The 23,691-nt window shown below is 42.4% G+C and overlaps 1 protein-coding gene across 1 annotated transcript in view; it reads right to left on the bottom strand.

Moving 5' to 3' along the window:
* Nucleotides 1–185: 185 nt before the first annotated feature.
* Nucleotides 186–23,691, bottom strand: part of LOC110496879 (polyamine-transporter SLC45A4) — a 66,597-nt gene continuing 43,091 nt past the window's right edge. Inside the window, exons 4-9 of the mRNA XM_036953470.2 lie at nt 19,404–19,592; nt 12,426–12,605; nt 11,138–12,306; nt 10,767–10,866; nt 9,926–10,137; nt 186–3,891 (exon numbers count right to left, since the gene is read on the bottom strand). Coding sequence (XP_036809365.2) covers nt 3,532–3,891; nt 9,926–10,137; nt 10,767–10,866; nt 11,138–12,306; nt 12,426–12,605; nt 19,404–19,592 — 2,210 coding nt within the window. The 3' untranslated portion in view covers nt 186–3,531. The remainder of the gene's footprint in view (nt 3,892–9,925; nt 10,138–10,766; nt 10,867–11,137; nt 12,307–12,425; nt 12,606–19,403; nt 19,593–23,691) is intronic.

The raw sequence follows: 23,691 nt of genomic DNA, 5'->3' as shown, positions 1-23,691 counted from the left end.
CATTCCAGCCCTCCCATTACTGTAACATACCTCTTGCATTTGTTACTGTAAATATAGATCTGTATTTATACATGTTATATTTAAATAAAGTGAAAGCATCCATTTAACATGAAAAGAGCTATATATATATATATATATATAAAAAACATATCCAGTACTTTTTCTTTTGCAAGACTATTCTATTCTTTTCTTCAATCTTTGTATGTGCAAGTTCTGTGCAGACCCTCTACCCATCACAAAACGACAAACATTTTACATTCATGACTTTAACATTGTCACCTGATGGAATCAAGGAAACGCAAACTCCCTTTCAACATAGGCCACTATGTCAACATTCCGGAGTCAACAGCTAGAGGTTCAGGAAAACTATCATACACTTCCTTGCATCTTAGAAACACTCAAGTTGCACTTCAAGTATTCAACAAGGCATGGTTCTTCTCTAAAAAAAACCTGACCAATACTATGCTTATTTAGCTACGAAATACATGGTTGTTGTTTTTCATACAGTATAACTACGATTCACATACATACAGCCATGCATTAAGGAAGTTCACCCGATCCCAGAAACGTAACACTTCCACCCTTGCTTACAGAGGCAGAAAACATTATTGCAACAATCGTCTGATTTGTGAAATACTTCATGCTCTCTGTTCGTTTACACTTCAAGTTTGGTTTGAATCTCCTCTTGACACTCTGAAAAGATTTCAGCTTTTTGTTTTTTTCAGTTCGACACATTAATAATGAAGGTTAAATGACACTTTCACAAATCTACCTCTACTGATTAACACGTATCCTTAACAAGAGATAACAGAGCGATGTAGTCTGTAACTTCAATATAATAAACACATAGGAGAAGGAAGCCATGTCTCATATACGGTAAGTATTTGTGTAGAAACACAGCCAACCTGGATGTAGTAATTGGGTAGTCCCAGCTCTATAGCCCTAAGGCTCTGATCTGACCTCCTGGGGCCTGTCACAGCAGAGACACATGGGCCTGTAAAGCCATTACCAGCATGCTCAACACAACAGACAGACTAGAGACAGACTAGTGAAGGGAGCTCTACTCCCTTCACTAGTTTCCACACTCAGTCCACCATGTCGTCTATAGAAGAATGCAACTGAGCCCCCATTCTGGCTCAGGGTGCATGTAGGCCATGCAGAGCCAACATGGTGTGTTAACATTTAGCTAAGGCCGCTTCAGATAACAGCACAACTCGCCACAAGGCCCAAACCATGCAGCAACCAGGTGTTAAATGTAAATGCACTACAAGTGAGAGGATATAACTCTTCTTTTCTATTTTTTACCCCATTTTCTCCCCAATTTTGTGGTATTCAATTGGTAGTTATAGTCTTGTCTCATCGCTGCAACTCCTGTACAAACTCAGGAGAGGCAAAGGTCGAGAGCCGTGCGTCCTCCAAAACACAACCCAACCAAGCCACACTGCTTCCTGACACAATGCCCACTTAACCCAGAAGCCAACAGCACCAATGTGTTGGAAGAAACACCGTGAACCTGGCGACCGTGTCAGCGCGCACTGTGCCCGGCGCGCCACAGGAGTGGGACAAGGACATCCCTGCCGGCCAAACCCTCCCGTAACCAGGACGACGCTGGGCCAATTCTGTGCCGCTCCATGGGTCTCCCGGTCGCGGCCGGCTGCGACAGAGCCTGGATTCTAACCCAGAATCTCTAGTGGCACAGCTAGCACTGCGATGTACCTTAGTACCACTGCGCCACTCGGGAGGCCCCTGGATATGAACTCTTCTATCAAGACCCATTACTTCAGTTAGAAAAATAAAAGGAAGACCTATATGGTAGGAAAATAATCAACTTGAATTCCTGCACAGTTTAAGTTCTGCCTAAGTGCTCCTCCCCCAAAACTCAGACTTACCCCCCCCCCCCATGAGCAGGCACTCCCACATTTGACAAACATCTAGCTAGTATTAGTTACATCCTCAAACAAACGTCAGCAGCTGAAATTGTGCAGCGAGTGACACAATCCATTAACAATGCAATTGAAACAAGACAAAGAGAACGAATTGAAGCCTGAAATCTGTTTCTCCTCTGTGAGACAGAAGAGCTTCCAAGCTCCTTACAGTGCTCCTCAACTTCTGTCCTCCTTTTGGTATGCAATTCTCCGTAACTCCAAAATGCAGCATTGAGATTCTTTCTCATTTCCTTAAAGTGTTTCTGTTCTCCGTCAACGGTGAGGCCCTTGTGATCTCAGAAGGATATATTCTGAAAGGTGGAAAATAGGATCCTTACTATAAATTACTAAAGAGGATAAAGATATATTTGTGTGGATCAGCATTTCCCCAAACTCGCTCCTGGGGACCACAAGGGGTGCCCGTTTTGGTTTTTGATCTGGCACTACACAGCTGATTCAAATAATCAAAGCCTGATGATGAATTCGTTATTTGAATCAGCTGTGGAGTGCCGGATCAAAAACCAAAACGGGCACCCCTTGTGGTCCCCAGGAGCGAGTTTGGGGAAATGCTTGTGTACAGTTGATATAGTGTAACTCAGGTGTGTCAAACTCATTCCACGGAGGGTCGAGTGTCTGGCGTTTTTAGTTTTTCCTTTCAATTTAGACCTAGACAACCAGGTGAGGGAGAGTTCTTTACTAATTAGTGACCTAAATGTATCAATCAAGTACGAGGAAGGAGCGAAAACCAGCAGACACTCGGCTCTGTGTGGAATGAGTTTGGCACATGGTGTAACTGGACTTATTACAATTTAGTATGTCATAACAGTTAGAAATTCAATAATTAGGAGAACTGATTGATTTACCAAACAATGCCTTCCTCCCCCTCCTCTCCTAACTGAGAAATCACCTCCTTATACATGTGCAGTTTCCTCTTAAAGCCACTAAAAACCTTTTAAGTCCAAAAAGTAATACATCAACCCTGTAAATGATACCAGGCCTGGCCCATTTGGTGATAACAATGTCCTTCTGCAACATAATGTCAAAAATATATAGAGGAAAGTAAACTAAATAATCATGTTCAATCAAAAGAGCAATTTTCTGCATTTTCAAATGCTTCACTTATTAGAAGAATATAATATTTCTTAGAGACTCTTCGTCTTTTCCTTCATCTTGACCCTTGAATGGAAGTGAGAGTGAAGTGCATGTCTTTTTCCAGAGATCCCAGTTCAGCGCGTGAACGTCGGTCGCACTGTGTATCCACCGTCCCCTGATCTGTCCTGTCCAGTTGGACCGCCTCGATCGCGGCCCCTGGTGGCCCTGAGAGGGAGCGACGCCTGTCCTCTCCTCGCCACACCACAGTCCTTAGACCGTGACGAGCGAGAGACAGGCCCCAAATTAAACGAAATACAAGTCAAAACCTTAACACATCATGGCCCATGTGTGTCTTTGAGAAAGAGGTCGGTCAAGCCCATGCCAGCAGCAGATTATTGGGTGGCAATGGCCCGGTTGTAAAAAAGGAATGTTGTTTTTTATTTTTTGATGATCGTTGCATTGCTATGGTTACAGTAAGCTCCGACCTTTCCAGTTAATTGGCGATCACGTCAAATTACAGAGTGGACTCGCACTGCACTTTACACGTAGTGGTGGCACCTTTCTTTGTCAGTTTTAGAACGCTGGGTTTCTCCGTGACGCTGTTATCGGACACGAGTCTTGTTAGAGCCTTCTGCTCGCCCTTGGCCTCCGCGTCACCGTGACTTGGGTAGATGACCAGGAACCAGGCGGTGAGGAAACCCAGGAAGGAGCCGCCGGACGCCACCATGGGGATGACCTGCACACTACCCGTGGCGTCCACTGCTGCGCCCAGCGCCGACGCCACCAGGATCTGGGAGATGTACACCTGGCACGACAGGATGGCACAGTCGATGCCGAAGCCCCGCTTGGAATTCCCCGGGCTGTGGTGGATGTACTGGGAGAGAGGGAGGGGAGAGGTGAGAGGGAGAAGAGGGAAGAGTGAGGGAGACAAGAGAGAGGGAGAAAAGAGAGCGGTAGAGAGCGGTAGAGAGGGATAGTAGAGAGAGGGAGAGTAGAGAGCAGCAAGGGAGAGTAGAGAGGGAGAGAAGAGAGAGGGAGAGTAGAGAGGGGAGTGAGGGAGAGTAGAGAGAGGGAGAGAAGAGAGAGAAGAGAGAAGAGAGAAGAGAGAAGAGAGGAGAGAAGAGTAGAGAGAGCAGCGAGGGAGAGTAGAGAGGGAGAGTAGAGAGAGGGAGAGAAGAGAGTAGAGAGGGGAGTGAGGGAGAGTAGAGAGAGGGAGAGAAGAGAGGAGAGTAGAGAGAGCAGCGAGGGAGAGTAGAGAGAGGGAAAGTATAGAGGGATAGTAGAGAGAGGGGAGAAGAGAGAGAAGAGAGAGGGAGAGAAGAGAGAGGGAGAGAAGAGAGAGGGAGAGAAGAGAGAGGATAGTAGAGAGAGGGAGAGAAGAGAGGGAGAGAAGAGAGGGAGAGAGGGAGAGTAGAGAGAGGGAGAGAGGGAGAGAAGAGAGTAGAGAGGGAGAAGGATAGTAGAGAGGGAGAGAAGAGAGGGAGAGAGGGAGAGTAGAGGGAGAGAGGGAGAGTAGAGGGAGAGAGGGAGAGTAGAGGGAGAGAGGGAGAGTAGAGGGAGAGAGGGAGAGTAGAGAGAGGGAGAGAGGGATAGTAGAGAGAGGGATAGTAGAGAGAGTAGAAAGAGGGAAAGTAGAGAGAGTAGATAGAGGGACAGTAGAGAGAGTGAGAGTACAGAGAGGGAGAGAGGGATGGTAGAGAGAGGGAGAGTAGAGAGAGGGAGAGAGGGATAGTAGAGAGAGGGAGAGTAGAGAGAGCAGTGAGTGGAGAGGGAAAGAAGAGAGAGGGAGAGGAGAGAAGAGAGTAGAGAGAGGAGAGTAGAGAGTAGAGAGAGGAGAGGAGAGGAGAGGAGAGGAGAGGAGAGGAGAGGAGAGGAGAGGAGAGGAGAGGAGAGGAGAGGAGAGTAGAGAGTAGAGAGTAGAGAGTAGAGAGAAGAGAGTAGAGAGAGGGAGAGGAGAGAGTGGAGAGAGAGGAGAGGAGAGGAGAGAGAGGAGAGGAGAGGAGAGTAGAGAGAGCAGCGAGGGAGAGTATAGAGAGGGAGAGTAGAGAGGGAGAGAAGAGAGAGGAGAGTAGAGAGGGGAGTGAGGGAGAGTAGAGAGAGGGAGAGAAGAGAGAGGATAGTCAAGAGGGAGAGAAGAGAGAGGGATAGTAGAGAGAGGGAGAGTAGAGAGAGAGGGAGAGTAGAGAGAGGGAGAGAGGGATAGTAGAGAAAGGAGAGTAGAGAGGGGAGTGGGGGAGAGTAGAGAGAGAAGAGAGAGGGAGAGAAGAGAGAGAAGAGAGAGAATAGTAGAGAGGGAGAGAAGAGAGATAACAACAAATGTAGAATTACTGATGCTAGCATTGGATGTGCTGTGGAAGCAGAGCAACTTGTGTCATCGACAGGTACAGGTGTTGTACTGCAGGTAGTAGCAGTACTACCAGTAGAGCTGGTATGTGTCTCTATGGACACGGGCCTTACTTTTTAAAATAATTTATCAATTTTTGAGCAAACGGAATGAGCAGCAGCTACGTTTGGCTGGAATTCCCGCGAGAGAGTAACATGATTGGATGTTCATTATTTGAGTAGGCTGCCTGTATTTGACATTGTGTTGTTATTTCACTGAACACTGGATGGTTTAATTTAATTTTTGGCAGGGAAATGAGGCAACTCGGGCGAGAAAAAAACTCACCCAAATGTATTGCCCTGTTGAAAAATATGAAGATCTTTTTTTAAATATATATTTTTTTATGTGAATCACATTTTTATTTGGTGTACCCCCAGCGGCATTATCAGTCTATACTAACTAACCTGTTATATCAGTGTCTACTAACTAACCTGTTATATCAGTGTCTACTAACTAACCTGTTATATCAGTGTCTACTAACTAACCTGTTATATCAGTCTATACTAACTAACCTGTTATATCAATCTATACTAACTAACCTGTTATATCAGTGTCTACTAACTAACCTGTTATATCAGTGTGTACTAACTAACCTGTTATATCAGTCTATACTAACTAACCTGTTATATCAGTCTATACTAACTAACCTGTTATATCAGTCTATACTAACTAACCTGTTATATCAGTGTCTACTAACTAACCTGTTATATCAGTCTATACTAACTAACCTGTTATATCAGTCTATACTAACTAACCTGTTATATCAGTCTATACTAACTAACCTGTTATATCAATCTATACTAACTAACCTGTTATATCAGTGTCTACTAACTAACCTGTTATATCAGTGTGTACTAACTAACCTGTTATATCAGTCTATACTAACTAACCTGTTATATCAGTCTATACTAACTAACCTGTTATATCAGTGTGTAACTAACTAACCTGTTATATCAGTCTATACTAACTAACCTGTTATATCAGTGTGTAACTAACTAACCTGTTATATCAGTCTATACTAACTAACCTGTTATATCAGTGTGTAACTAACTAACCTGTTATATCAGTCTATACTAACTAACCTGTTATATCAGTGTGTAACTAACTAACCTGTTATATCAGTGTGTAACTAACTAACCTGTTATATCAGTCTATACTAACTAACCTGTTATATCAGTCTATACTAACTAACCTGTTATATCAATCTATACTAACTAACCTGTTATATCAGTGTCTACTAACTAACCTGTTATATCAGTGTGTACTAACTAACCTGTTATATCAGTCTATACTAACTAACCTGTTATATCAGTCTATACTAACTAACCTGTTATATCAGTGTGTAACTAACTAACCTGTTATATCAGTCTATACTAACTAACCTGTTATATCAGTGTGTAACTAACTAACCTGTTATATCAGTCTATACTAACTAACCTGTTATATCAGTGTGTAACTAACTAACCTGTTATATCAGTCTATACTAACTAACCTGTTATATCAGTGTGTAACTAACTAACCTGTTATATCAGTGTGTAACTAACTAACCTGTTATATCAGTCTATACTAACTAACCTGTTATATCAGTGTGTAACTAACTAACCTGTTATATCAGTCTATACTAACTAACCTGTTATATCAGTCTATACTAACTAACCTGTTATATCAGTCTATACTAACTAACCTGTTATATCAATCTATACTAACTAACCTGTTATATCAGTGTCTACTAACTAATCTGTTATATCAGTGTCTACTAACTAACCTGTTGTATCAGTCTATACTAACTAACCTGTTATATCAGTGTCTACTAACTAACCTGTTATATCAGTCTATACTAACTAACCTGTTATATCAGTCTATACTAACTAACCTGTTATATCAGTGTCTACTAACTATACCTGTTATATCAGTGTCTACTAACTAACCTGTTATATCAGTGTGTAACTAACTAACCTGTTATATCAGTCTATACTAACTAACCTGTTATATCAGTCTATACTAACTAACCTGTTATATCAGTGTCTACTAACTAACCTGTTATATCAGTGTCTACTAACTAACCTGTTATATCAGTGTCTACTAACTAACCTGTTATATCAGTGTCTACTAACTAACCTGTTATATCAGTCTATACTAACTAACCTGTTATATCAGTGTCTACTAACTATACCTGTTATATCAGTGTCTACTAACTATACCTGTTATATCAGTGTCTACTAACTAACCTGTTATATCAGTGTGTAACTAACTAACCTGTTATATCAGTCTATACTAACTAACCTGTTATATCAGTCTATACTAACTAACCTGTTATATCAGTGTCTACTAACTAACCTGTTATATCAGTGTGTAACTAACTAACCTGTTATATCAGTGTCTACTAACTAACCTGTTATATCAGTGTGTAACTAACTAATCTGTTATATCAGTGTCTACTAACTAACCTGTTATATCAGTGTCTACTAACTAACCTGTTATATCAGTGTCTACTAACTAACCTGTTATATCAGTCTATACTAACTAACCTGTTATATCAGTCTATACTAACTAACCTGTTATATCAGTGTCTACTAACTAACCTGTTATATCAGTGTCTACTAACTAACCTGTTATATCAGCGTCTACTAACTAACCTGTTATATCAGTCTATACTAACTAACCTGTTATATCAGTGTCTACTAACTAACCTGTTATATCAGTGTCTACTAACTAACCTGTTATATCAGTGTGTAACTAACTAACCTGTTATATCAGTGTCTACTAACTAACCTGTTATATCAGTGTCTACTAACTAACCTGTTATATCAGTGTCTACTAACTAACCTGTTATATCAGTCTATACTAACTAACCTGTTATATCAGTGTGTAACTAACTAACCTGTTATATCAGTCTATACTAACTAACCTGTTATATCAGTCTATACTAACTAACCTGTTATATCAGTGTGTAACTAACTAACCTGTTATATCAGTCTATACTAACTAACCTGTTATATCAATCTATACTAACTAACCTGTTATATCAGTGTCTACTAACTAATCTGTTATATCAGTGTCTACTAACTAACCTGTTATATCAGTCTATACTAACTAACCTGTTATATCAGTGTCTACTAACTAACCTGTTATATCAGTCTATACTAACTAACCTGTTATATCAGTCTATACTAACTAACCTGTTATATCAGTGTCTACTAACTATACCTGTTATATCAGTGTCTACTAACTAACCTGTTATATCAGTGTGTAACTAACTAACCTGTTATATCAGTCTATACTAACTAACCTGTTATATCAGTCTATACTAACTAACCTGTTATATCAGTGTCTACTAACTAACCTGTTATATCAGTGTCTACTAACTAACCTGTTATATCAGTGTCTACTAACTAACCTGTTATATCAGTGTCTACTAACTAACCTGTTATATCAGTGTCTACTAACTAACCTGTTATATCAGTCTATACTAACTAACCTGTTATATCAGTCTATACTAACTAACCTGTTATATCAGTGTCTACTAACTAACCTGTTATATCAGTGTCTACTAACTAACCTGTTATATCAGTGTCTACTAACTAACCTGTTATATCAGTGTCTACTAACTAACCTGTTATATCAGTGTCTACTAACTAACCTGTTATATCAATCTATACTAACTAACCTGTTATATCAGTGTCTACTAACTAACCTGTTATATCAGTCTATACTAACTAACCTGTTATATCAGTGTCTACTAACTATACCTGTTATATCAGTGTCTACTAACTATACCTGTTATATCAGTGTCTACTAACTAACCTGTTATATCAGTGTGTAACTAACTAACCTGTTATATCAGTGTGTAACTAACTAACCTGTTATATCAGTGTCTACTAACTAACCTGTTATATCAGTGTGTAACTAACTAATCTGTTATATCAGTGTCTACTAACTAACCTGTTATATCAGTGTCTACTAACTAACCTGTTATATCAGTGTCTACTAACTAACCTGTTATATCAGTCTATACTAACTAACCTGTTATATCAGTCTATACTAACTAACCTGTTATATCAGTGTCTACTAACTAACCTGTTATATCAGTGTCTACTAACTAACCTGTTATATCAGCGTCTACTAACTAACCTGTTATATCAGTCTATACTAACTAACCTGTTATATCAGTGTCTACTAACTAACCTGTTATATCAGTGTCTACTAACTAACCTGTTATATCAGTGTGTAACTAACTAACCTGTTATATCAGTGTCTACTAACTAACCTGTTATATCAGTGTCTACTAACTAACCTGTTATATCAGTGTCTACTAACTAACCTGTTATATCAGTCTATACTAACTAACCTGTTATATCAGTCTATACTAACTAACCTGTTATATCAGTGTGTAACTAACTAACCTGTTATATCAGTCTATACTAACTAACCTGTTATATCAGTCTATACTAACTAACCTGTTATATAAGTCTAAACTAACTAACCTGTTATATCAGTGTGTGTACTAACTAGTATAGATCCTTACCTCTTTCATCTCATGGTATTGTCCCAGGAGGGCATAAGGGCAGTAGGAGATGCTCATGGAGATGATGCCCATGCTGCTGATCATCACCATGGAGACGTAGACATTGGGGAAGATGGCCATGACAGCTGTACCGATGGAGAAGCCCAGCGTACCCAAGACGTAGATTACCTTGATGCTCAGGTCAAAGTTGTCCAGGTACTTCTGCAGTACGGCTGCAAACAACAGAATATAATCGTTTATAAGCATTTGGGAATATAAACAAGGAGATGCTAAATCAAATGTATTTTATAAAGCCCTTTTTAGGTCAGCAGGTGTCACAAAGTGTTTTACAAGATACTCAGTCTAAAACCCCAAAGAACATGCAAAGCAGAAGCGAAAGCACATTGGCGATGCTGGAAACCTAGATTTCATGTGGCCTGGAATAAGTTGGTTTCAGTGTTATCCACACCGTGGCTCAACTGGATGGCACCATGATTTAGTGACCAGTAGCTAGTACAACATTCCTCTGGGTGTTTAGATCCTGGGTTGCTGTACAGCTCTTTGTGAGTTGTCTGACTGTACTTGTACAGGTCGTCTCAGCTCACTAGCTCATCACGGTCAAACCCTCCAGCATGTGAACAGAGCCACAGATAGCCCCTTGGCTGAAGACTGTGTGCACATTGTTCACTACCGTTTTTATGGCTGCTTCAAAGCACACGGCCTGCACATGCCTGTGTATGGGCAAGTGCGCTCATTCATTCATTGGTCACTTCATTTATTTTTTTGTTCACTCGTTCGTCCATCCATCCATCCATCCTTCCTTCCTTTCATCCATCATTCAACTCAGTGACTGGTCAGTGACCTGAGCAGGAGGCAGCTGTCAGGGCGTAGATGACCAGCCCCCAGCAGCCCATCTGAACTCCTTTGTGGTAGTTCTGCAGATCCGTGGAGTTAGCAGGAGCCTGGAGAGAGAAGATAAAACAACTCAGCTTGGTTACTGAGAGAGAATGTGAGGCTGGTGAAGCAGGCGAGCAACCAGAGTTTAGCAGGTTCAAATCACAGGTCGGCAGGAAAATCTGGTGTGGAGTGAGTTTTTTTGTGTGATCAATATTTTTTTTTTGCAGAAGACAAGGATATGTACATTTATGCCCAAAAAGAAAACTTTGCCCAAAATAAATACAATTGACTTTATAATAACGTGACACAATGACCTTGGAGTCCCAGCAGCCTTACCGTGGGGTCTCCATGGTAGATGACCTGGCCCATGAAGTCAGTGTAGAAGACGGCCTCAGCTATGATGGAAAACCAGGTGAGGAGATGACAGACACACAGCCTCATCAGCTCTGGAGGCATCTTCAGCATGGACAGCCACAGCAGCCTGACCGTGGTCTCCGTCTCCCCCTCCTCACTCTCTGTGTCCCCGCTGGAGTTGGTAATGCCTGACTGGTGTCGCGCTCTGGGGTTCTGCTGTCTCCTCTTCTGTCTACGCTGCACCTCGTAGATGTCGTTCAAGCTGCGCGAGGACTTGATGAGCAGCGCGGCGTTGGCTCGCCGGTAGCGGTAGCGGTGGGAGCCCACGCGGCCGTAGTAGGAGAAGGTGCAGGACGGCTGGCGGTAGAAGATGTGGCGGCGGTGCCGCGTGGAGGCGTTGGTGCTGGCCGAGTTCTTCATGACTGAGCGGGCGTGCCCGTTGGCGCCCTGGCCCAAGCCGTTGGCGTGCGCCCGGCCGTTGGGCGTCTTCTGCTCGTTGACCTGGTTGTTGAGCAGCTCCTCCTCCCCGTCGCGGTCCTGCTCCTGCAGAAACTGTGACAGCCGGCAGATCTTTTTGGAGGTTTTGAGGAGGTCCTGGCTGCCTGTGCTGCTGCTGCGGCGTGGTGGAGAGCCGTGGTAGGATGACAGGTGGTCGGCGAAGATGGAGGGCTCGATGTGGCGCAGGAACAGAGCCTCGTGGTCCAGGTGATCTAGTGTTGCATCGGGCATTTGCAGCACAGAGTCAGACTTGGACCTCACCATCTCCACATCCAGGAAGTGCATGTTAATGTCGCGCAACGAGCGCCCGTCCTCGCCCCCCTCTCCGTAGAACTCGTAACGGTCACAAGGGTCGTAGATGTCGTCCTCTCCAATGAGCTCCATGTGGGGGGTGTTGTGGCCGTGGAGCTTCCCCAGGGTGTCGTTGACCTTGTTGACAGTGGAGGAGGCGGCGTCAGCCTCCTCGTCCAGCCGGTCCTGCTGGGGGCTGTACCGCTGCTCCTCGATGCTGAACAGATGCAGAGCCACCGAGATGGTGAACAAGATGGCGGCGAAGAAGAAGAGGATCTGCTCCTGGGACTTGAAGATTGAGCCCAGGAAGGTGTGGGTCCAGTCCAGACCGCCCAGCGCGTAGCCCACCGCTCCCCCACAACCTGGCACAGACACACACATCATTTCCTGTTTGAGAATATTCAATCTATCAAAACTTTCACAGACATTACAGACACAGGTATGTGATGGAAATATCCTGCTACTAAGACGTGTGTCATACCAGAGGAGAAGGCGTGGATGTTGAGGGCCATGTCTTGTTCTTCGGTGTCTGCCACATCTAGTAGGTAGGCCCTTATGGGACCCTCTGTTGCGTCTGCACTGAAGTCCAGCACCACCACTCCGAGCACCGTCAGAACGATCCCTATGGGCTGGTTATTTGGCACGTCACCGACGGCAAGACCTTGACCACAACCAGAGACTGAGTTAGTATCCGAGCCGGTATAACAGGTTCAGAAAACCATAGACCTAATTCACAGACAGAGAGAACGTTGGACACAGAGACCATTCCATTCCATTATACATATATTGAAAAGCAATACCCATCTTAGTTCCTTTCAGCTCTCCAACTAGGAGCACACTGCTGGATCGATAGGGAGAGAGAGATGAAAAGAGAGAGAGAGAGAGAGAGAGATGGAGAGAGAGATGGAGAGAGAGTTGATAGAGAGATGGAGAGATGGAGGGAGAGAGATGAAAAGAGAGATGGAGAGATGAGATAGATGGAGAGAGAGATGGAGAGAGAGTTGATAGAGAGATGGAGAGAGAGATGGAGAGAGAGTTGATAGAGAGATGGAGAGATGGAGAGAGATGGAGAGAGAGAGAGATGAAAAGAGAGATGGAGAGATGAGATAGATGGAGAGAGAGCGAGCAAGAGAGAGATGAAAAGAGAGATGGAGAGATGAGAGAGAGGAGGAGAGAGAGAGAGATGGAGAGAGAGATTGAGAGAGATTTGCACATGTCAATCAATACCCGATTAGTGGGTTAGGCCTTCTTACACACAAACACACAGGACACACACAGGACACACACACAATAGATCCCAAGTTCATACAACCAGTAGTCCTAGGCTACATTAAAAACATTAAAAAGCAATGAGTCTGATGCAACAGATCAGAACACTTAACTTTAAAATGTTGATAAACCATTAGCAACGCTCACAAGTCAGGAGGCTACGTGCGAATATACTATTTAGCGGAAAACACAGTCAAAAGCGCACCCCATATGCAAAGAGGTTTCATGTGACAGATGAAAATAACCCTTAGAAATGTAGAAATGTATGTAACGTGCTGAGAAAGCCTGCCTTCCGTTGCCTATGTATTTGCTGTTTGAGATGCTGCAGCAGCTCTCAACTGTCTGACATATTTGTCTGCTCAAAGGCTCTGTATCTGTACTCTGTTCAGATGATAACATACATAACAAATATACTATACACACACGCCAATTTAATTCCATGAAATTATGCAAATGACCCTATAGACCGATTAACATGACCAGTCAAATGTATTTCTACCAATGAAGAGGCTAAAAAGCATTATTTCGCAATTCAATTTTTTTTCTTCTTCTCCTGTCTGACGTCAATTTTATTTATCGGCTGTTCTATTTATTTATTTTTAGGCCCAAATCCGGCTTTTGCTGGCTAACGGAAACCCTGACACGCCACCATATACCCTAGGTCATTCATAGCCCATTTCCCATAACGCTTTGCGTGGTGTGTGGCTACTCTCGTTGCCCTTGTGTCTGGTCCAAGCTGTGAGAGAGACCTCTGTCTTACCCAGAGGTTTAGTATTACCCCAAAGGACATTGGTTCATGGCACACACTGACATTTATTACATATGTCACCTCACAGACCAGGAAACACACGTCAAGGTTGACTGGATCATATGTACCCTTATGGCTACAGAGCACATCTAGATGTTACCTCATCTATGTCTTACCTCATCTATGTGTTACCATCTATGTGTTACCTCATCTAGATGTTACCTCATCTATGTGTTACCTCATCTATGTGTTACCTCATCTATGTGTTACCTCATCTATGTCTTACCTCATCTATGTGTTACCTCATCTATGTGTTACCTCATCTAGATGTTACCTCATCTATGTGTTACCTCATCTAGATGTTACCTCATCTATGTGTTACCTCATCTAGATGTTACCTCATCTAGATGTTACCTCATCTAGATGTTACTTCATCTAGATGTAACCTCATTGGAACACTCCTGTTCTGGTCACACCAATGCAGAGTTATCGAAACAAGCATCTTATTCATCAAAATATAATTTATAATACAAACTAGACATGAAAGCTTGTGTTTCATTGCCGTAAAACAAAACAAAGCCAAAGCCTTATCGTAAGCACCATTAGTGTCAATTTCACTGGGAACGTAAACTCCTAGTAGTGAATTTCCATCATAATTGAGCCCAGAGGAACTCCCCACACACAACAACAAACAAGTCATTATTCAGACCTTCTTATTAAAGGGGAAATGCTTTTTTGAAAATATTTAGCTAATCAACAACGACCACAGATGAGGAAGAGAGGTATACAAGTTGAAGAAAGAAGTCTGTACTGAGTCTGTCTGTAGTCAGTCTGTGTGTAGTTAGTGTGTAGTCAGTCTGTGTGTAGTCAGTGTAGTTAGTGTGTAGCCAGTCTGTGTGTAGTCAGTCAGTGTGTAGTTAGTGTGTAGTCAGTCTGTGTGTAGTCAGTCTGTGTGTAGTCAGTCTGTGTGTAGTCAGTCTGTGTGTAGTCAGTCTGTGTGTAGTCAGTCTGTGTGTAGTCAGTGTGTAGTCAGTCAGTGTGTACGTAGTAAGAAAAGCCTTTCTTCCTGACAATGGAATGGCTGATGGGGTGACGCGCAGTGAGCTAGCGCTGGAGACAGGAAGTAGCTCCAGATAGGCATTGAAAGGTAAGAAGGAGGGCACAACAGGAAACGTTTCCCTGTGAACTGGTTCCCAGTCCTTTCCCATGTCACGGAGAATGACGGTTCACACACACACACCGCCCGGCCCAGCAGGTCAGCGGACACAGGAGTCTGTAGCCTTGCTGCTTCTGTTTCTCAGCAAGTTACTGGGACCTGAGATAGGGGTGACGATGCAAAACAATAGCTGCTCTGGGAGGGCTACGACGAGGGCACTGAGCCAACACACACGTACATACACCTCTCTCCAACACTCTTCAAAGCAACACGTACATACACCTCTCTCCAACACTCTTCAAAGCCACACGGGCCAGCTAAATCAAATCCAATTGAAATCCAGGACCTGTCAAACTTTTCAGTTTGTTCAGTGACCCATGGAGCCACATCTCCAGCAAGCAGAGAAAATAAAGCTACTTGTCCTCTCTCTTCCACTACTACCCAACTCTTCAGTCCTACTTGGTGGACTGTCCTGAAGCTGGCAGCAAAACAACTCTATGGGTTATCTATCGATCTTCTCCTCTGCTGAACCTTTAAAGCACGGAGCAAAATGGATCCCTCCTCTCTTTCGCCTGCACAGTGTGAGGCACTTAGGGTCACTTCCACTGATAATGAATTTACCAAAGCCGATGGCTGCCTAATGTAGGATGTGAAAATTTTGGTCACGTTGCATTAGAACAGAATTGAAGTTATAGAATCAGGCTTTTTCCTGACCTAATCTAAACTCAGGAGAACCACAGAGAGAGCTACTTTTCAATTCAATATGCTTCATATTACACTCCAGAAGAGGGCTTATTAGGTGAGGCAGAAAGCAGCCAGACCGTCCGGCAGGCTATCACTGATAACAACAGAGAACATAATTAGTCTATTCTGTGAACTCAATCATGTCTCTCTCTCTCTGATTCACATTTCAGTCATGTAGCAGACCCACTCTTATACAGAGAGACTTACAGTAGGGAGTCATTTAGCAGACCCTCTCTTATCCAGAGAGACTTACAGTAGGGAGTGCAGACATTTTCCCCATAGTGGTCCCACGTGGGAATCAAAACCACAAACCTGGCATTGCAAGTGCCATGCTTTAGTAACTGAGCCACACACACACACACCACACACACACACACACACACACGATAGATCCCAAGTTCATACAACCAGTAGGCCTAGGCTACAAAAAAAAAAAAAAATCTGATGCAACAGATCAGAACGTTTAACTTTATAATGTTGATAAACTATTATTTCTTCATATTCATTCATATTATAAGCACAGCAACGTACACAAGGCAGGAAGCTACGCGTGAATGTTCCTTATGCTATTAAAACACTGTTGTCAAAAGCACACCCCATATGCAAGCGGTTTCACGTGACAGAGATGAACATATCTGTTAGAAATGTAGAAAGAGGGGAGAACTAAATGAGGAAAACACATTTCCATTGAAGTCATTCAGTTGCACAACTGACTAGGTATCGCCACGTTTTCCTTTCCCTTTCACTAATATGCAACAACTAGCATGGGTTGCTAATTTGACTAGGATTGTTCCTTTGGCTACTGGACAATGAAAGAAAGTTAAGATAATTGCCTCTACTGATATGGTCTGATTTTGACTATAGGCTACTGTTGAAGCAAGGTAAGACATAAAAGGTTTCAAACAATTAAGTATAGGTTTTTAAAATGCATACTGCCTCCAGCTCGTTGCAAAGTGGTGTGTGATACGCTGATGAAGCCTGCCTTCTGTTGCCTATGCTTTTGCTGTTTGAGATGCTGTGGCAGCAGCTCTCGCTCTGTCTGACAGATGTATCTGTATGCGTGTAATAAGTAAGATACATAACAAATATACTGTACACATGCACCAATTTAATTACACTCAATTATGCAAATTACCTATAGACCGATAAGCATGACCAGTCAAATGCATTTACACCGACTGGTATTCCCATGAATTAACAGGCTGAAAAGCATTTCACAATGAAATGTTCTATTCTTCTTAACCCTAACCCTGCCTAACCCCCAGTTCCAATGCTGGCCCTCTGTAGCTCAGCTGGTGCTTGTAACTCCAGGATAGTGGGCTTGATTCCTTGGACCACCCATATATAAAATGAATGCACACATTACTGTAGTTGCTTTGGAAAAAATAAACGTTTTATCACACCCATTGTATACGCAGTGGTGGAAAAAGTACAACATTTTCATACTTGAGTATTAAGTAAAAGTGAAAGTCACCCAGTAAAATACTAATACTACTTGAGTAAAAGTCTAAAAGTATTTGGTTTTAAATTTACTTAAGTAGCAAAAGTAAATGTAATTGCTAAAATATACTTAAAAATATACTTTTGATCCACCCCTTAGAAAAAATAATATATATATATATATATACTTAACTTCTTATGGCTGCGGGCAGTATTGAGTAGCTTGGATGAATTACGTGCTCAGAGGTGCCCAGAGTAAACTGCCTGCTACTCAGTCCCAGAAGCTAAGATATGCATATTATTAATGGATAGGAAACACTCTGAAGTTTCTAAAACTGTTTGAATGATGTCTGTGAGTATAACAGAACTCATATGGCAGGCAAAAACCTGAGAAGAAATCCAACCGGGAAGTGGGAAACCTGAGGTTTGTAGTTTTTCAACTTATTCCCTATTGAATACACAGTGGGATATTGGTCATGTTGCACTTCCTAAGGCTTCCACTAGATGTCAACAGTCTTTAGAACCTTGTTTGATGATTCTACTGTGAAGTGGGGGCTCATTAGGGCTGTTTGAGCCAGGGGTCTGGCAGAGTGTCATGAGCTCATGACGTGAGAGCGAGCTCTGTTCCATTGCATTTCTACAGACAAAGGAATTGTCCGGTTGGAACATTATTGAAGATTTATGTTAAAAACATCCTAAAGATTGATTGTATACTTCGTTTGACATGTTTCTACGGACTGTAACGGAACTTTTTTACTTTGTCTGCTCGTGCGTCATGAATTTGGATTTGTGAACTGAACGCGCTAACAAAATGAGGTATTTAGACATAAAGATGAACTTTATCGAACAAATAAAAACATTTATTGTGGAACTGGGATTCCTGGGAGTGCATTCTGATGAAGATCATCAAAGGTAATTTCATATTTATAATGCTATTTCTGACTTCTGTCTGCCATGACTCCAACATGGCGGATATCTATTTGGGTTGTTTTAGTCTCTGAGCGTCGTACTCAGATTATTGCTTGGTTTGCTTATTTAAAAAAAAATCTGACACAGAGGTTGCTTTAAGGAGAAGTGTATCTAAAGTTCCATGTAATAACACTTGTATATTCATCAACATTTATGATGAGTATTTCTGTAAATTGATGTGGCTCTCTGCAAAATCACTGGATGTTTTTGGAACTACTGAACATAACGCGCCAATGTATACTGAGATTTTTTTTATATAAATATGAACTTTATCGAACAAAACATACATGTATTGTGTAACATGAAGTCCTATAAGTGTCATCTGATGAATATCATCAAAGGTTAGAGATTAATTATATCTCTATTTCTGATTTTTGTGACTCCTCTCTTTGGCTGGAAAAATGGCTGTGTTTTTCTGTGACTTGACTCTGACCTAACATAATCGTTTGTGGTGCTTGCGCCGTAAAGCCGATTTGAAATCGGACACTGTGGATTAACAAGAAGTGCATCTTTAAAATGGTGTAAAATACTTGTATGTTTGAGGAATTTTAATTATGAGATTTCTGTAGTTTGAATTTGGTGCCCTGCACTTTCACTGGCTGTTGTCATATCGATTCCGTTAGCGGGATCTCAGCCCAAAGAGGTTTTTAAGTATCAAAAGAAAAGTATAGATCATTTAAAATTCCTTATATTATGCAAACCAAACGGCACAATTTTTTTGTTTTTTTAATTTACTGATAGCCAGGGGCACACTCCAACACTCAGACATAATTTACAAACAAAGCATTTGTGTTTAGCCTGTTTAGTGTTTAGTGAGTCCACCAGATCAGATGCAGTAGGAATGACCAGGAATTGTCTTTTTAAGTGCGTGAACCAGACCGTTTCCCTGTCCTGCTAAGCATTCAAAATGTACCGAGTACTTTTGGGTGTAGAAAGTACATTGTTTCTTTAGGAACGTAGTGGAGTAAAAGCAAAAGTTGTCAAAAATATAAATAGTAAAGTAAAGTACAGACACCCCAAAAAACTACTTAAGTAGTTCTGTAAAGTATTTTTACTTAAGTACTTTACACCACTGGGTCTGATATCAGCATTCAGGGCTCGAACCACCCAGTTTATAATATATTATTTATTACCTATGAGTGACCCGTTGAGGAAGAGTGCCACTCCGAACAGCACGCCCACACACAGGGCCAGGATGAAAGGGCGTCGCCTGCCCCATTTCAGGGTGCAGCGATCGCTGGCTGAGCCAATCAGAGGTGTGAAGATCAGGCCCAGGATGGGGCTCAGGAACCATGTCAGGCTGTAATACTGTTCTGGAAGACCTGGAGATCGACAGGAAGGAAACGAGAAGGGGGTTAGGGTTTATCATCAAATATAAACGCAACATGTAAAGCATTGGTCCCATGTTTCATCAGTGGAAATAAAAGATCCCCGAATTATTCCATACATACAAAAAGCTGATTACACACACTCATTTTCTGTGGGCTATTAAGGCTACCTGCACGTTTCTGTCATCTTGGCCAAAGTAGCCCTTTTACGTAGTGTTACTTGCTGAATGACAAAGCAGATTCGGTGAAGTGTGCCAATTCACTGGCAACTACGCAGGCACAGAATGGAGTCCTGTTGTACATATATGGGGTAGCCTACATGCTAGTAATATGCAAGTAACAACACCATCTTAGAAGGACACTTGTGGGTGATTGTTGGATAAGACGATGGATGAATGACAAACTGATATTTGGAAACATTTTGTCACAATGAATCATACCAGCTGTCTGTTCTGTGTTTAAGATCCATTCAAGTGCAATACGTTAGATGAGGCCTATTCTGCCTTCTATTCTTTTGGCCAAGTGCCTTTTGATTTGGCGCCATCCAGTGGCTGTTTCGTGTAGCAGCAGCTAGCGTGTACTCCGCTGTGCTACTTCTTTGTTGGTGGTAAAACAGGAAAAATAGGAAATGATGCAGTTCATGATGTTGGAAAAGAGTGACATAATACGGAGGTTTATCTTCTGCCATCCTTCTTGTTAAGCCTTCATTAAGCATGGCCTGTAAGTACAAATCATTTCTAAGATGTTCATCTTTTAGTATTCTAAGTATTTTCTGCAGGTCATGTTTTAATTCTAAGTTTTTAAGTAAATCGATTACATGTATTCCCTCGTTAGCCTAGCCTGCCTGTTAAGTGCTGTTTTGGAGCTAGCTTCTCCCTACATGTGATTTCTCTTCACACTTAAGGTAGTTTACATGTTATATAAATACTAATCCTATTTAGAACAATATTCAAGCAGGATATGTTTTCTATGTACAGTGTTGGTCAAGTATTGTATTGTTCACTATGTGACTATGAGACGTCGGTTAGACTCGGTTGTGCATTAATAATGCCTTTTAGTCTGAGATGCTCCAATGACTTCATTTTTACACCGTTTCAACTATAAAACTGGACTCTGGTTAAGTTCTTGATTGGAGTTTGGCTGGCTGTCACATTATGGTTGCATACACCTTAAGGAGGACAGTACAAGGCCACACCCCCTCACCGTGTTAGACGAGGCCACACCCCCTCACCGTGTTAGACGAGGCCACACCCCCTCACCATGTTAGACGAGGCCACACCCCCCACATTTTCAATGAAGCAAAGTGATCATTTATAATTTAAACTTTGCCAGTGAGAACAAATCTCACATTTCATTCTAAGAACTCTGGAATCAGCTAAAAAATGAAATAAAAAGAGTAGGCTACTCTTATACCTGCTCAGAAAATGTTATAACTTTCCCACTGGGAACACACTGGTGGAATCAATGTTGTTTCCACTATAGTGGATTATGGTCTTATCAAGAGTGTAGACTAGTGGGTTATGGTCTTATCAGAGTGTAGACTAGTGGGTTATGGTCTTATCAGAATGTAGACTAGTGGATTATGGTCTTATCAAGAGTGTAGACTAGTGGGTTATGGTCTTATCGGTGTGTAGACTAGTGGGTTATGGTCTTATCAGAGTGTAGACTAGTGGGTTATGGTCTTACCAGAATGTAGACTAGTGGGTTATGGTCTTATCAGAATGTAGACTAGCGGGTTATGGTCTTATCAGAATGTAGACTATACAGGATCTCACAGTAAGTGAAGCCCTGTTCACATTCTGGTTCAAGTGAACCTGATGGTTGTTGATGACCATGACCCAGGTGGCTTGGGAACCCAGAGCTCCACTGTGCCCCAAACATCACTACTTCCTTTTGCCTGTAGACGGACTTGCTGTGGACATGTCCTTATGACCCCTCAATGACCAATCAATGAGACATGACTTCCTCCTCAAGGTTTTAATTGAGGTTACTCACAGGGCCCCAAAACTGTGTTTCTGTAAATTGTTCACTTGTTTTGGTCTCAACCTGCTGCGTCGGATACAAACACATAAAATGTTGCGAACAGATTTTAATCTGTCGGTAAGCAGTTTGTTTCTTTGGGAAAGCGGTCGGGGTAAACAGGATGTCCGATTCTAGTAAATAAAGACCAGGATTTCTCTCTCCACCGGGTCAAAGATGTGGAACAATACTGAGAGCAGTGTGACTCGCACTACTTCAGGATATATTTACTGTTGCCCAGCGAGACTTAGGACAGACAGATTTAGACCATGTAGGAAAGAGCAGAGTCACAAAACTAGACAGAGAGGGGGTGAGGGATAGAGAGCGACAGTGAGAGGGACAGAGAGGCAGGGGGACAGAGACAGAGAGCGAGAGACAGAGAGAGGCAGAGAGCAAGAGAAACATAAAGAGAATGACTGTGGGTAATAGTGGGTAATAAGGACGTGAGAAGGGGGCAACTCACAATCTTCTCCATCAAAGACGTTAATCTTGACACATCATTCCCATTTGACACACAATGGCGTCCCATATGTGGAACTGAACGAGCACAGCTGGCTCATTCATGTGGCTCTGGTCCAGGCCTTACAGTGTGTTTAGTCAGTCTTGGTGCCAGCTCATATAGCTCCACAATGGAATCATTAGACACAAATGCTCTCAGTGCATCTTGTGGAATTCCTTGGGTAAGCAAGGTGTCAGGTCAGTTTACCCTTCCCAACCCCAATGACCATTAGGCCACAGTCAATAACAATGACATTTACATTGACTTGGCTGAGACACTTAGAGGTGATTTATCGATGGCTAATGTCTGGAAGTGGATGGGACATGTAGAAGGACAAAGGTTTTTATGACTTCTACGAGGATGTTCTGTTCTGAGGAATGGAGAGCTTAACAGTCTAGAGTCTGGCCCGTCTCATGTGTCACAACACCTTATATAGTAGGCCCTGGGCTGCAAAAGCTGCTCAGATCAAAACAAGTGTCAAACGCACACACACACACACAAATTTACGCTCCCAGGATTGAGCTTTCGACCTGTCCATTCTTCCTTTGCTGCTGCCATTTAGATAGAAAACAATTTCATCTGATTCGTCACCCTTCCCATCCAACCATTTTTATTAGAGGGCTTTTCTTGAGAAAATGAAACTGACCATAAATCATGTTTGGGTCTGAGTGGTTGGTGTGAAAAGTGAAAGCAAGTCAGGGACTGTAGGAGAAATGGAGGAGGGCTTGGGGGGGGATGAAGTGAAGTAGCCACAGGCTGGATGATCGAGGACTGGCAGGAAACGGGTGCTTTTTGGGGCTGCGCTGCTGCCAGCTAGACTTGGTCAGGTGCATAACAGCCTGCCGAGCCTTGACACTTGGAGGGAGAGAGACAGACAGAGGAGGAAACATAGCAGGACCTCAACAGACCAGGGTTACAGTACAAATCATTGTCCCAAATGGCATACTATTCCCTATATAGTGCACTACTTTTGATCAGAGCCGATAGGGCTATATAGGGAATAGGTTGCTGCTTGGGAAACACCCATTAACAACTGCTAACAAAGCCCTCTTCAAGAAAAACACCTTGACAACAATCAATGTATAGCTGAGATGGCTGGCAGTTTAAAATCCTTGGCAACAGGGACAGAGAGGGGTCCATCTACCCTCTTCGAAAAAAAAGTGCAATCTAGAACCTAAAAGGGTTATTCAGCTGTCCCCATAAGATAATCCTTTGGAGAACCCTTTTTGGGTCCAGGTAGAACCCTTTTGGGTTCCATGTAGAACCTTTTCACAGAGGGTTCTACATGGAACCCAGGAACCCAAAATGGTTCCACCTGGAACCCAATAGGGCTCTCCTATGGGGGACAGCCGAAGAACCCTTTTGGAACCCTTTTTGCTAAGAGTGTCGGCTAGCAGAGGGATGTCCTGTATGAATTATTTACAGGATCATTTCACATGCTGTTCTCAACCCTCACTGTGTTTCCAACAATAGGAAGAGCTAATATGCAAGCAGTGGGTCTCAGCCAATGAATAAATTATGTGATGCACAACCAACCAAAACACAGAGTGAAGATATAGAAGCTGAGAGAAAGCG

The sequence above is a fragment of the Oncorhynchus mykiss genome, chromosome 18, assembly GCF_057628025.1.
Source record: "Oncorhynchus mykiss isolate SJ-2025 chromosome 18, ASM5762802v1, whole genome shotgun sequence".
NCBI lineage: Eukaryota > Metazoa > Chordata > Actinopteri > Salmoniformes > Salmonidae > Oncorhynchus > Oncorhynchus mykiss.
Note: the sequence above shows the minus strand (reverse complement) of the source record. Positions and strands in the feature narration are given on the sequence as shown.